Genomic DNA, 13,470 nt, shown 5'->3' on the forward strand with positions numbered 1-13,470 from the left:
GCACGTGACTATCCTCCGATAACGTTGACCGGCTTACTTTTCTGAAAATGAACAAGGCCTGGATCTCGCCGGAATTTGACAGTCCTCTTCCAGAATAAATAATTGGTTGGCGACAGTATCCAGTGTTGTGAGTTCATTTTCCCCTTCACTACTGAGGCCCGAGGAACTCCCTCTTCTGGTAAAGAAAGGTAGTGAGCCTGATTATCAAACACCTGAGCCTAATGATGATGACTGGCTGAGTGGAGTTACTGACTAGATATAAGGCTGCCAACGCCCTTCTGCCCTGCGGGTGATTTCTCTGTGGGATCCTTGGAGACCAGTCTGAATTCCTGTTCTTCTAAAGCTAAGTTTTCTGCTCAGCTTTTTGCATTTGTGCTTTGACTTTGTTTTGCTTTGTTTTTCTGGATTTCTGCCATTCCCTGCTGGGGTGTGTTGAATTCCTTTAGCTCTGTCTTCTGAAAATACCTGAGTGCTGATTTAGTTTTTGAAGCCTAGCTGCTTCAGGGTCTTTTTCCATATCAGCTTGTTGGCTTATATCTTTGATAGGGTTTTGGCAGATTGCAGACAGCAACCTTCCTTTCCTGTTCTGTTTAGTTAGCTTGGGCCCCATCGTTTGCTCAGCCTATCTTTCTATCTGTGTGAGTGTTTTTTCATCTTGCTTCACCGTCATTATATGTTGGGGGCTGCCTTTTACTTTGGGGTCTGCTCTGGGGCAGTTTAGATTTCCTTTTCTGTCTTTAGGCTATTTAGCTCTCCGGCTGTGATCGAGGGGTCTAGGGCACCGTTGGGTCCCCCCACGGCTACTGCTAGTTGTGTTGATAGGTTCAGGGGTCTGCAATCTGATAGTTGTCAACTTCTCTGGTTTTCTGGACGTAGCTTCTATTTTTGTGTCTGCCTCCTACGGTGACTCAATCATAACAGAATCACCCGCCATACCGCAGATCCTAGGGTACTCAATAGCAGGAAAGAATTGTGAAAAAAAAAAAAAAAAGTGTGTATATTTTTTCCTCTATATCTGAGGCCGTAGGGGGAATTTTTTTTTCTCTCAATGGAGATAAAGCAATTGTCTGATCGTGTGGAGCAGCTCGCTGCGGATGTGCGGGGAGTTTCCGCCTACCATGCTCATTCACATGCTGCTGAACCAAAGATTCCTACACCTGATGTATTTTTTGGGGATCGGTCTAAATTTTTGAATTTCAAAAATAATTGTAAATTATTTTTTGCCTTGAAGCCTAACTCGTCAGGGAGCTCCACGCAGCAGGTTAAAATTGTCATCTCTTTGCTGCGTGGCGATCCCCAAGATTGGGCGTTTTCTTTGAAACCAGATGATCCTATTCTGACTAATGTGAACGCATTTTTTCAGGCCTTGGGGTTGTTGTATGACGAACCTAATGCCATTGATCAGGCTGAAAAGACCCTGCTGGCATTGAACTAGGGTCGAGATTCTGCTGAATTGTACTGTCAAAAATTCCGAAAGTGGGCACTACTTACTACCTGGAATGATAATGCCTTGGCTGCTCTCTTTCGGAAGGGGTTGTCAGAAGCCGTAAAAGATACTAAGGTGGGATTTCCTGTTCCCTCTGGTCTTGACGATTCTATGTCATTAGCCATTCAGGTTGATCGGCGTTTGCGCGAACGCAAAGCTGCACGAGAGGTGTTGCCACCTGTTGAACAAATGTCTGAACCTATGCAATGTGATAGAGTTTTTTCCAGAGAGCAGCGTCAGGAGTTCAGAAGGCGTAATAAGTTGTGTTTTTTCTGTGGAGATGCCTCGCATATTATTTCTGTCTGTCCTAAATGAGAGAAACGCTTTGCACACACGTTTTCTGTTGGTGGTGTTCAACCTAAGTTTCTTCTGGCTATTACTCTGATCTGCTCCCTGTCCACATTTTCCGCCAAGGCTTTTGTGGATTCGGGAGCAGCCCTAAACCTAATGGACTTGGATTTTGCTAAACATTGTGGATTTCCGATGACACCTCTGCAGACGCCTATCCCTTTGAGGGGGATTGATGCTGCTCCTTTGGCTAAAAATAAACCTCAGTTTTGGACCCAGGTGGTAATGCGGGTCGCCCCAGACCATCAAGAAAATTGCAGATTTTTGGTGTTGCATAATCTGCATGATACTATTGTTCTGGGGTTTCCCTGGTTACAAATTCATAATACAGTTTTGGATTGGAAATCTATGTCTGTGGTGAGTTGGGGTTGTCGGTGTGCCTTTAGTGAGGCTCCGGTGTTTTCCACCTCTCCTCATTCGCATGATGTTCCTGATTATTTGGCGAACTTTTATGATGTATTTAGTGAGAAAGAGTCTGCGTCTCTGCCTCCTCATAGGAGTTATGACTGTGCAATTGAACTGAGCCCGGGGTGTAAATTTCCCAAGGGTCGGATCTTCAATTTATCTGTACCCGAGCACGAGGCTATGCGATCCTATATTAAGGAGGCGTTGGAGAAGGGTCATATTAGACCATCCTCGTCACCCTTAGGTGCCGGTTTTTTTTTTGTAGCCAAAAAGGATGGATCATTAAGACCTTGTATTGATTATCGTGCCCTCAACAAAATTACTGTTAAATATCAGTATCCGTTACCCCTGATTTCTGATCTATTCTCCAGAGTTAAGGTGCTTGCTGGTTTACCAAGCTTGACCCCAGGGGGCGTATAATCTTATTCGCATTAAGCATGGGGATGAATGGAAGACGGCGTTTAATACTCCGGAGGGACATTTTGAGTACCTGGTGATGCCTTTTGGGCTCACTAATGCCCCTTCTGTCTTCCAGTGCTTCATGAACGATATTTTCCGAGATTTTGTCGATAAATTTTTGATTATCTATCTGGGTGATATTTTGATCTTCTCCAAGGATTGGGATTCTCATGTGGAACATATTCGGACTGTGTTCCGGATCTTGAGGGAGAATTCCCTGTATGTCAAAAGGATCTAAATGCCTTTTTGGAGTACAGAGGATTTCTTTTTTGGGATTTATTTTGTCCCCGTCAACTATTGAAATGGACCCGGCCAAGGTACAGGCCATTTACGATTGGGTTCAGCCCACTTCTTTGAAGGCCCTCCAGAAGTTTTTGGGTTTTGCTAATTTTTATCGGAAATTTATAGCAAAATTTTCTAGTATTGCCAAGCCATTGACTGATTTGACTAAGAAGGGTGCTGATGTGTTAAATTGGTCTCCGGAGGCTGTTTCTTCCTTTCAGGAGCTGAAGCGAAGATTCACCTCCGCCCCGGTTTTGCGGCAACCTGATGTCTCACTTCCGTTCCAGGTAGAGGTGGATGCTTCTGAGATTGGTGCAGGAGTTGTTTTGTCCCAAAAGGATCCTGTAACATCTAAAATGAATCCCTGTGCTTTCTTTTCCCGAAAGTTCTCTCCATCTGAACGTAACTATGATGTGGGGAATCGGGAACTGTTGGCCATGAAATGGGCATTTGAGGAGTGGAGACATTGGTTGGAGGGAGCTAAGCATCAAGTCGTGGTCCTCACTGACCACAAGAATTTGATTTACCTAGAGTCGGCTAAGCGCTTGAACCCTAGACAGGCTAGGTGGGCCTTGTTTTTTACACGTTTTGATTTTGTGGTTTCTTTTCTTCCTGGAACTAAGAATGTCAAGGCAAACGCCCTCTCTAGGAGCTTCTTTGCTGATTGTCCTGTGGTGACCAAGCCTGCTACCATCTTAGGTGAAGTGGTAGTTCTTTCTGCCATCTCGCCCGATTTGAGACGTGCTCTGGAAGAGTTCCAGGAGGACAAACCTGAGCGTTGTCCCAGTGGAAAGTTGTATGTTCCTGACCAGTGGAAGAAGAGAGTGATGTCTGAAGTTCATTGCTCTGCTTTGGCTGGTCATCCAGGTATTTTTGGTACTAGAGATCTGGTGAGTCGGTCTTTTTGGTGGTCCTCCTTGTCTCGTGATGTCAGGAATTTTGTGCAGTCCTGTGGGACGTGCTCCCGGTCTAAATCGTGTTCTCGCTCTAGTGGGTTGTTGATGCCTTTGCCTGTCCCCAAGTGGCCATGGACCCATATTTCAATGGATTTCATCTCTGATATGCCTGTCTCTCAAAGGATGACTGTTATTTGGGTGATTTGTGATAGATTCTCTAAGATGGTTCATCCGTTATCACTCCCTAAGTTGCCGTCTTCCTCTGAGTTGCTGCCCCTGTTTTTACAACAGGTGCTTCGCTTGCACGGGATTCCTGAGAACATTGTATCTGACAGAGGAGTTCAGTTTGTGTCTAGATTTTGGAGAACTTTCTGTTCCAAGCTGGTTATTCAGTTGTCCTTCTCCTCTGGTTTTCACCCTCAGACCAATGGGCAGACAGAGAGAACAAACCAGACCTTGGAGTCATATTTGAGATGTTTTATTTCTGCTGATCAGGATGATTGGGTTTCATTTTTGCCCTTGGCCGAATTTGCTTTAAATAATAGAGCTAGTTCTGTCACTTTGATGTCACCTTTTTTTTGTAACTTTGGGTTTCATCCTCGATTTTCTTCAGGGCAGGTGGAGCCCTCTGCCTGCCCAGGTGTTGACACTGTGGTGGAGAGAATGCACCAGATCTGGGACCAAGTGGTGGATAAGTTATCTCTCTCCCAGGAAAAGGCCCAGCGGTTTTCCAACCGACATAGAACCATTGGTCCCCAGTTTAAGGTTGGTGATATGGTGTGGTTATCATCAAAAAATATTGCTATGAAGGTGGCTTCTCCTAAGTTTAAGCCTAGATTTATTGGACCTTACAAGATTTTGGAGATTATTAATCCGGTCTCTTTTCGTTTGGCTCTTCCTGTCACATTTAAAATCCATAATGTGTTCCATAAATCTTTGTTGAAGAGGTTTGTTGAACCTGTTGTTCCGGGGGTGGCACCTCCAGACCCTGTATTGGTTGAAGGTAACATGGAATATGAGGTAGAGAAAGTACTGGATTCTCGTCTGGCTAGACGGAGACTCCAGTATTTGGTTAAGTGGAAGGATTATGGTCAGGAGGATAATTCCTGGGTCTCTGCCATTGATATTCATGCCAAAAGATTGGTGCGTGCCTTTCATCGGGCTCACCCTGATCGCCCTGGTGGCGTGGTTGAGGGTTCGGTGACCCCTCCTCAAGGGGGAGGTACTGTTGTGAGTTCATTTTCCCCTTCACTACTGAGGCCCGAGGAACTCCCTCTTCTGGTAAAGAAAGGTAGTGAGCCTGATTATCAAACACCTGAGCCTAATGATGATGACTGGCTGAGTGGAGTTACTGACTGGATATAAGGCTGCCAATGCCCTTCTGCCCTGCGGGTGATTTCTCTGTGGGATCCTTGGAGACCAGTCTGAATTCCTGCTCTTCTAAAGCTAAGTTTTCTGCTCGGCTTTTTGCATTTGTGCTTTGACTTTGTTTTGCTTTGTTTTTCTGGATTTCTGCCATTTCCTGCTGGGGTGTGCTGAATTCCTTTAGCTCTGTCTTCTGAAAATACCTGAGTGCTGATTTAGTTTTTGAAGCCTAGCTGCTTCAGGGTCTTTTTCCATATCAGCTTGTTGGCTTATGTCTTTGATAGGGTTTTGGCAGATTGCAGACAGCAACCTTCCTTTCCTGTTCTGTTTAGTTAGCTTGGGCCCCATCGTTTGCTCAGCCTATCTTTCTATCTGTTTGAGTGTTTTTTCATCTTGCTTCACCGTCATTATATGTTGGGGGCTGCCTTTTACTTTGGGGTCTGCTCTGGGGCAGTTTAGATTTCCTTTTCTGTCTTTAGGCTATTTAGCTCTCCAGCTGTGATCGAGGGGTCTAGGGCACCGTAGGAACCCCCCACGGCTACTGCTAGTTGTGTTGATAGGTTCGGGGGTCTGCAATCTGATAGTTGTCAACTTCTCTGGTTTTCTGGACGTAGCTTCTATTTTTGTGTCTGCCTCCTACGGTGACTCAATCATAACAATCCAGGTCTCCTGTTGTGTTCATGTTTCTACCACCTGAACTGTAATCCCTAGGCTCCAACACCGCCAGTTGTTGCTCTGAAGTGCCATCTGCACAGAGAAAAACACTAGCTCCTGTGTTCGTGGGGTTCAGTAATGCCAGCTGCTCCCCTGCTGTGTGTCTGGCAAAGTCTCCTGCTGCCTCCACATTCAAACTACATCAGATATAAAACTTGCTCCAATTAGGCCTCAGCCTAAACCCTGATTGAACCTGGGCTCCAACACTGCCAGTTGCTGCTCAGAAGAGCTGTCTGCACAGAGAAAAACACATGCTTCAGTGTTAGTGGGGTTCAGTAACGCCAGCTGCTCCCCTGCTGTGTGTCCAGCAAAGTCTCCTGCTGCCTCCACATTCAAACTACATCAGATATAAAACTTGCTCCAATTAGGCCTCAGCCTAAACCCTGATTGAACCTGTGCTCCAACACCGCCAGTTGCTGCTCAGACGTGCCGTCTGCACAGAGAAAAACACTAGCTCCTGTGTTAGTGGGGTTCAGTAATGCCAGCTGCTCCCCTGCTGTGTGTCCGGCAATATCTCCTGCTCCCTCCACATTCAAACTACATCAGATTTTACACTTGCTCCAAGTAGGCCTCAGCCTACTCCATGATTGACCCTGGGCTCCAACACTGCCAGTTACTGCTCAGAAGTGCCGTCTGCACAGAGAAAAACACATGCTCCAGTGTTAGTGGGGTTCAGTAACGCCAGCTGCTCCCCTGCTGTGTGTCCGGCAATGTCTACTGCTGCCTCCACATTCACACTTCTACTAATTTCAAATGTGCTCCAATTAGGCCTCTGGCTCCACTCTGTCTCTAGAATTTACCCTGGCCTCCAACAATGCCAGTTGCTGCTCAGAAGTGCCGACTGCACAATCAACACTTGTTCCTGTGTTACCGGGGTTCAGTAACGTCAGCTGATCCCCTGATGTGTGTCCTGCAATGTCTCCTGCTCTGTCCACATTCCCCCTACTCCACACTGATGAGGGGCAATAACCCAAAACAGCTGTCTGTGGATGGATACCATGTTTTGGCATAGGTGGTTTCCTTCATTGGAGACTGCCCTTCCCTTGGTTGTTCCTTCCTGGGGAAAGACCTAGCTAGTCATTGCTTGCATTGAGAAACATGTGATGGTGTCTCCGCGGCTTGTGTTTTGCATGTTTTAGTCCTAGGAGCGTCTGCTTGCTGCTGACTCAAACATGGTGTTAAATCGCAGCCTGAAGGAGCAACCAGACGCCTAGCATCAGCCTGGGAAAGACGCCGGGACCGACATCTCTGCTGAGCAGGAATCTCTGCGGCCGCAGAGGAATAGGTAGAGATTCCCCCTGTGCAGTGGAGGAAAATCGACGCCTAACAGACCCCTTTACATTTTTCACTCTGTTTCATTGCAGTCATTTGGTAAGTTCATTTTTTTTCTCATTAATGTACACTCCACACCCCATCTTGACTGAAAAAGACAGAAATGTAGAAATTTTTGCAAATTTAATAAAAAAGAAAAACTGAAATCTGACATGGTCATAAGAATTCAGACCCTTTGGTCAGACACTCATGTGTAAGTCTCATACTGTCCATCTCCTTGTGATCCTCCTTGAGATGGCTCTACTCCTTCATTGGAGTCCAGCTGTGTGTAATTACACTGATAGGAATTGATGTGTAAAGGCGCACACCTGTCTATATAAGACCTCACAGCCCACAGTCATGTCAGACTGGCCCATGCCTCCTGTGACCGCTGCTCCAACGCTCCCCTTCCTCCACCGATGTCTTCTGGGACAGTGACTTGTGTATAAGCCGGGAGGGGGCATTATCAGAACGAAAAAATGTGCTGAAAAACTCGGCTTTCACACGAGTATATACAGTCCTCATTTGCTGCTCAAAACCATGTAAAAGATCGATTCTGCCTGGATGGGAAGTTTCCAAAAGAAGTGCTTGGTCTTGGGCAGATTGGTCAATGGCTCTCCTGGCTCTTTCCCTTGAGGAGGCTGCTTCCAAGTAACATGAGGCTTGTACATGTTCCTGACATGGGTCTCAGGCCTGCCAGACTGAGCACGATACCGGCCCTCGCTTGTTACACTGGATCCAGAATTTAATTCTAATGCTTTTGGTGTCTGGTAGAATCCAATTTCCTGACATTGATCATACAGCTCCCCAACTCCTGTATTATATTCACCTTACAGCTGCTTCACCCGCTATGACAGTGGCTCCATTGGGATCCGGGGCAAAAATTAACTGTGAACCTTACAAAACGCAGGTTTCACAACACCCCTCAGACTGCACATACCGGTTATATTGGCGATCTCGCCTTCTGGACATGGGACGCAGTCATAGCAGCAGATGTGAATTGTCGGTTTTGCCTTTTTCCAGCTTCCAGGTGAGCAGGGATCTGAGCAGCGGGATACTGGGACCTGAGAAAGAGATGAGAACTTTACCGGAAGGACAAAGACTGAATGCTGATAAATGAGACAAGTGAAGGAGCCGCACGGTCGACTGGCCGCAGGACAATTTAGAGGGTGGGAGTGAAGGGGTTAACTTGTGTGACAATAAAGATGGGAGAGACTTTTGGTGGTGTACATGCAAGGAGTCTGATTGGTGTGAGGGAGTTTTGGAGGCGGAGTTGTGGGGAGCTATTTAACCCATTTCTACCATATGACATACTATCCCATCCATGTGCCCTGGGCCTTAATGCCCATTGACAGGATAATACGTCATAATCGATCAGTGGCGCTCACGAGGGGAGCGACGCTGAACGCGGCTGATTGTCAGCTGATTATCACAGATGACACCCGGCACTATGTGCCAGGGGCGTTCAAGGACTGCTCCCGGCACATTAACTCCCAGCACACTGCGATCAAACATGATCTCAGTGTTCTGGGGGCGTAGGAAAGAATCGCACAGGGAGGGGGCTCCCTGCGTGCTTTTCTGAGACCCTCAGATTGTGTTGATCGCATTGTTCCAAGGGCCTCCTCCCTGCCGGCCCCAGGATCTGAGAGCAGGTGCTGAGAAGCCTCCTACACTGCCTGGTGCTCTGCAAAGTGTTAGATCAGTGATCTGACTTTGCATAGCAATGTCCCACCCTGTGACAATGAAAAAAAGTTAAAAAAAAAATTAGCATGTGTAAAAATAATTTTTTTAAAATTACTAAATAAAACAAAATCCCCAATAAATTAATTTCTTTATGTAAATATAAAAAAAACAATAAAAGTACGCATATTTAGTATTACCGGGTCCTTAATGACCCGCCCTATAAAACTGTCCCACTAGTTAACCCCTTTAGTGAACCCCTTCAAAAAAAAAAAAAAGGCAAAAAACTATGCTTTATCATTATACCGCCGAACAAAAAGTGCAATAACACGCGATCAAAAAGACGAATATAAATAAGCATGGCACCACTGAAAAAGACATCTTGTCTTGCAAAAAATGAGCCACCATACTGCATCATCAGCGAAAAATAAAAAAGTTATAGCTCGCAGAATAAAGCAATGCAAAAATTATTATTTTTTATATAAAATTGTGTTTATTGTAAAAAAGCACCAAAACATAAAAAAATGGTGTAAATGAGGTATCGCTGTCATCGTACTGACACGAAGAATAAATCTGCTTTATCAATTTTGCCACATGCAAAACGGTATAAACGCCCCCCCCAGAAAAAGAGAAATTCCTGAATTACTGGTTTTTGTTCATTCTGCGTCCCAAAAATCGTAATAAAAAGCAATTAAAACATGTCATGTGCCCGAAAATGGTAACAATAAAAACATCAACTCGTCGCGCAAAAAATAAGACCTAACATGACTCGGTGGGCCAAAATATGGAAAAATTATAGCTCTCAAAATGTGATGCAAAAACTATTTTTACGATAAAAAGCATCTTTAAGAGTATGACAGCTGCCAAACATAAAAACCCACTATAAATAGTAAATCAAACCCCCTTTATAATAAAAAAAAGTATTTATTTCCATTTTCCCATTAGGGTTAGGGTTGGGGCTAAAATTAGGGTTAGGGTGGGGGCTAAAGTTAGGGTTGGGGCTAAAGTTGGGAATAAAGTTAGGGTTGAGGTTGGGGCTAGGGTTAGGGTAGGGGCTAAAGTTAGGGTTAGGGTTGGGGATAAAGTTAGGGTTAGGGCTAAAGTTAGAATTAGAGTTAGGGTTGGTATTAGGGTTAGGTTTGAGGTTAGGCTTATGGTTAGGGTTGGGTTTAGGGTTAGGAGTGTGTTGGGGTTAAGGTTGTAGTTAGAATTGTTGGGTTTAGGCACATCAGGGGCTCTTCAAATGTGACATCGCATCTGATCTCAATTCCAGCCAATTCTGAATTGAAAAAGTCAAACGGTGCTCCTTCCCTTTCCTAGCTCTGCCATGCGCCCAAACAGTGGTTTATCCCCACATATGGGGTATCAGAACCAATACTACTCAGGACAAATTGCACAACAACTTTTTGGGTCCAATTTCTTCTGTTACCATTGGGAAGATAAAAAATTGGGGACTAAAAGATCATGCTTGTGGAAAAAATATGATTTTTTTTATTTTCACGCCCCAGCGTTATAAACTTCTGTGAAGAACTTGGGGGTTCAAAGGGCTCACCACAAATCTAGATAAGTTCCTTGGGAGTCTAGTTTCCAAAATAGGGTCACTTGTGGGGGGTTTCCACTGTTCAGGCACATCAGGGGCTTTCCAAAGACGACATGGCGTCCGATCTCAATTCCAACCAATTTTGCGTTAAAAAAGTCAAACGGCGCTTATTACCTTCCGAGCTCTGCCATGCGCCCAAACAATGGTTTACCCCCACATTTGAGGTATCAGTATACTCAGGACAAATTGCACAATATCTTTTGGGGTCCTGTTTCCCTTGGAAAAATAAAAATTGGGGGTGAAAAGATCATTTTTGCAGGAAAAATGATTTTTTAATTTTACAGCTGTATGTTATAAACTTCTGTGAAGCCCTTGGGTGTTCAAAGTTCTCACCACACATCTAGATAAGTTCCTTGGGGGGGTATAATTTCCCAAATGGTATCATTTCTGGGGTGTTTCCACTGTTTAAGCACATCAGGGCCTCTCCAAACGTGACATGGCATCCAGCCAATTCTGCATTGAAAAAGTCAAACACTTCTCCTTCCCTTCCGAGCTCTGCCATGTGCCCAAACAGTGGTTTCCACCCACATTTGAGGTATCAGCATACTCAGGACAAATCGCACATTAACTTTTGGGGTCCTGATTCCCTTGGGAAAATAAAAATTGGGGGTGAAAAGATCATTTTTGTGGAAAAAATATATTTTTTTAATTTTACGGCTGTACGTTATAAACTTCTGTGAAGCACTTGAGGGTTCAAAGTTCTCACCACACATCTAAATAAATTACTTAGGGTTCTAGTTTCCAAAATGGGGTCACTTGTGGTGGGTTTCCACTGTTACTCACATCAAGGGCTCTCCAAACGCTTCATTGCGTCCAATCTCTATTCTAATCAATTTTGCGTTGAAAAAGTCAAGCAGCGCTCCTTCCCTTCTGTGCTCTGCCTTGCCCAAAAACAGTGGTCCCCCCATATATGGGGTATCAGCGTACTCAGGAAAAATTGCACAGTAACGCTTGGGTCCAATTTCTCCTCATAGCCTTGGTAAAATAAAAAAAATTGAACCTGAAGTAATGTTTTTGAGAAATAAAGTTAAATGTTCATTTTTTTAAATATTCAAAAAATTCCTATGAAGCACCTGAAGGGTTAATAAACTTTTTGAATGTGGTTTGAGCACCTTTATGGGTGCAGTTTTTAGAATGGTGTCACTTTTGGGTATTTTCTATCATATAGACCCCTCAAAGTGACTTCAAATGTGATGTGGTCCTGAAAAAAATGGTGTTGTAAAAATGAGAAATCGCTGGTCAACTTTTAGGCTAAGTGCCCACGTTGCAGAAATGCTGCAGAAATGTCTGCAGCATTTCCACAACTGCCTGCCGCGGGTAAAACGCATGCAAAATTCAAATGTATTTTCCCTTAAAACACAAGCGTTTTGCAACCGTTTTAGCTTGCAGAATGCTTGCGATTTTCCAAGCAATTTGAAGCATCGCTTGGAAAAGTGATTGACAGGTTGGACACACTTGTCAAGCATAGTGCTTGACAAGCGTGACCAACTTTTTACTATTGATGCTGCCTATGCAGCATCAACAGAAAAAGATAGGATGTTAAAAATAATTAAAAAAAATAAAAAATAGAGATATACAGTACTCACTGTCGGCCCCCTAAGTCGTCCTGCCTCTCAGCGACGCTGCCGGCAACTTCCGTTCCCAGGAATGACTTGCAACAATGACCTCTGATGATGTAGCATCACATGAGACCACTACATCATCAGAGGTCATTCGCGCAATGCATCCCAGGGAACGAAAGATGCTGGCAGCGTGGCTGAGAGTGGGGATGACTCCGGGGGCCGACAGAAGGTGAGTATATCCCTAGTTTTTATTTTAATTCTCTTTTTACAGGAATATGGTACCCAGGGCATGGACGGGAGTCTCCTCTCCTCCAGACCCTGGGTACCTTCCGCACATGAAGCGCTCACTTTACTCATGGAGGGCATAGCCACATGCGCAAAGTGAGCATTTCAATGCAATCCTATGGTGAGAAAATCACCATGATTCCTCAGAAATAATGGACATTCTGGAAGTTTTACCGCTATACAATTCCACAATGGTAAAATCCGTAGCATGGGCACAGCAACTGCAGAATCCCAAAATTGTGCTGTTGTAAAGAAAACATGTGGGAAATGTTACTTAAGTATTTTTTGTGCCATATCTCTGTGGGCATGAATATTCAAAGTTGGAAAATTGTGAAATTTTCAAAATTTTCGCCAAATATCCGTTTTTTCCCAAATAAACGCAAGTTATATCAAAGAAATTTTACCACTAACATGAAGTTGTCATGGTTGTTTCTGGTTGGAGTGTCTGATGGCTTTTTATAACCTCTTTGTGGGGCCATGCTTTGTCGGTTATACTTTTGCCCTCGGCTGAGTGTGTCAACCTCAGTGTGCCTGTGCCTTGTGCTGTGTTCTGATTTGCTTGTATGGTTCTGACCTGGTTTGCTCCCTGTTGTGTTTTGTACTTCTGATTTGGTACTGTTTATCTGATTGTTGAGTTTTCTGACTTCTGCTCTCCCCCTGACTTTCCCTGTGAGCCTGCTCCCTTTGCACCGCGTTGCCATACCCGGTTACTGACCCCGGCTTGTCTCAGACCTTTCTTAACCATCGTGCCCCATCATTCCCTGGTGTCCCGTGGCCCCCTGCTTCCTCTTCTGCCCAGAGGTATCAGTCACATTTCCCTGTCGCCACAGACAGAGCATGCAAGGCCCCACCTCCTTCCCCTCTGACCTGTGGCCATGTGCTGCAGAGCACACTCCACTCCCGGCATGCTGTCTCTCCCAGTGCTGCTGCACTGCTCCCGACCCTCTCAGCACATGAATGGTGTGAACACTGCAGTGTCAAGTTGGACGGGTCTCCTGTCCACTGCAGTCCAGACTGTTTCATCTGCTGGTGAGTGCTTGCTTGACGCTCACCCTGACAGAAGTATAATATGTCACG

General features: G+C 44.9%; 1 protein-coding gene across 1 annotated transcript in view; it reads right to left on the reverse strand.

The window, feature by feature from the left end:
* The window catches only part of LOC141078146 (vomeronasal type-2 receptor 26-like), a 56,251-nt gene extending 43,113 nt beyond the window's left edge, over positions 1–13,138 (reverse strand). The window contains exons 1-2 of the mRNA XM_073564976.1: positions 13,097–13,138; positions 8,207–8,330 (exon numbers count right to left, since the gene is read on the reverse strand). Of these exons, the coding sequence (XP_073421077.1) occupies positions 8,207–8,330; positions 13,097–13,138 (166 nt within the window). The remainder of the gene's footprint in view (positions 1–8,206; positions 8,331–13,096) is intronic.
* Positions 13,139–13,470: the final 332 nt, after the last annotated feature.

This window comes from Dendrobates tinctorius, unplaced genomic scaffold, assembly GCF_039654945.1.
Source record: "Dendrobates tinctorius isolate UK_male_01 unplaced genomic scaffold, ASM3965494v1 ptg000512l, whole genome shotgun sequence".
NCBI classification, from domain to species: Eukaryota; Metazoa; Chordata; class Amphibia; order Anura; family Dendrobatidae; genus Dendrobates; species Dendrobates tinctorius.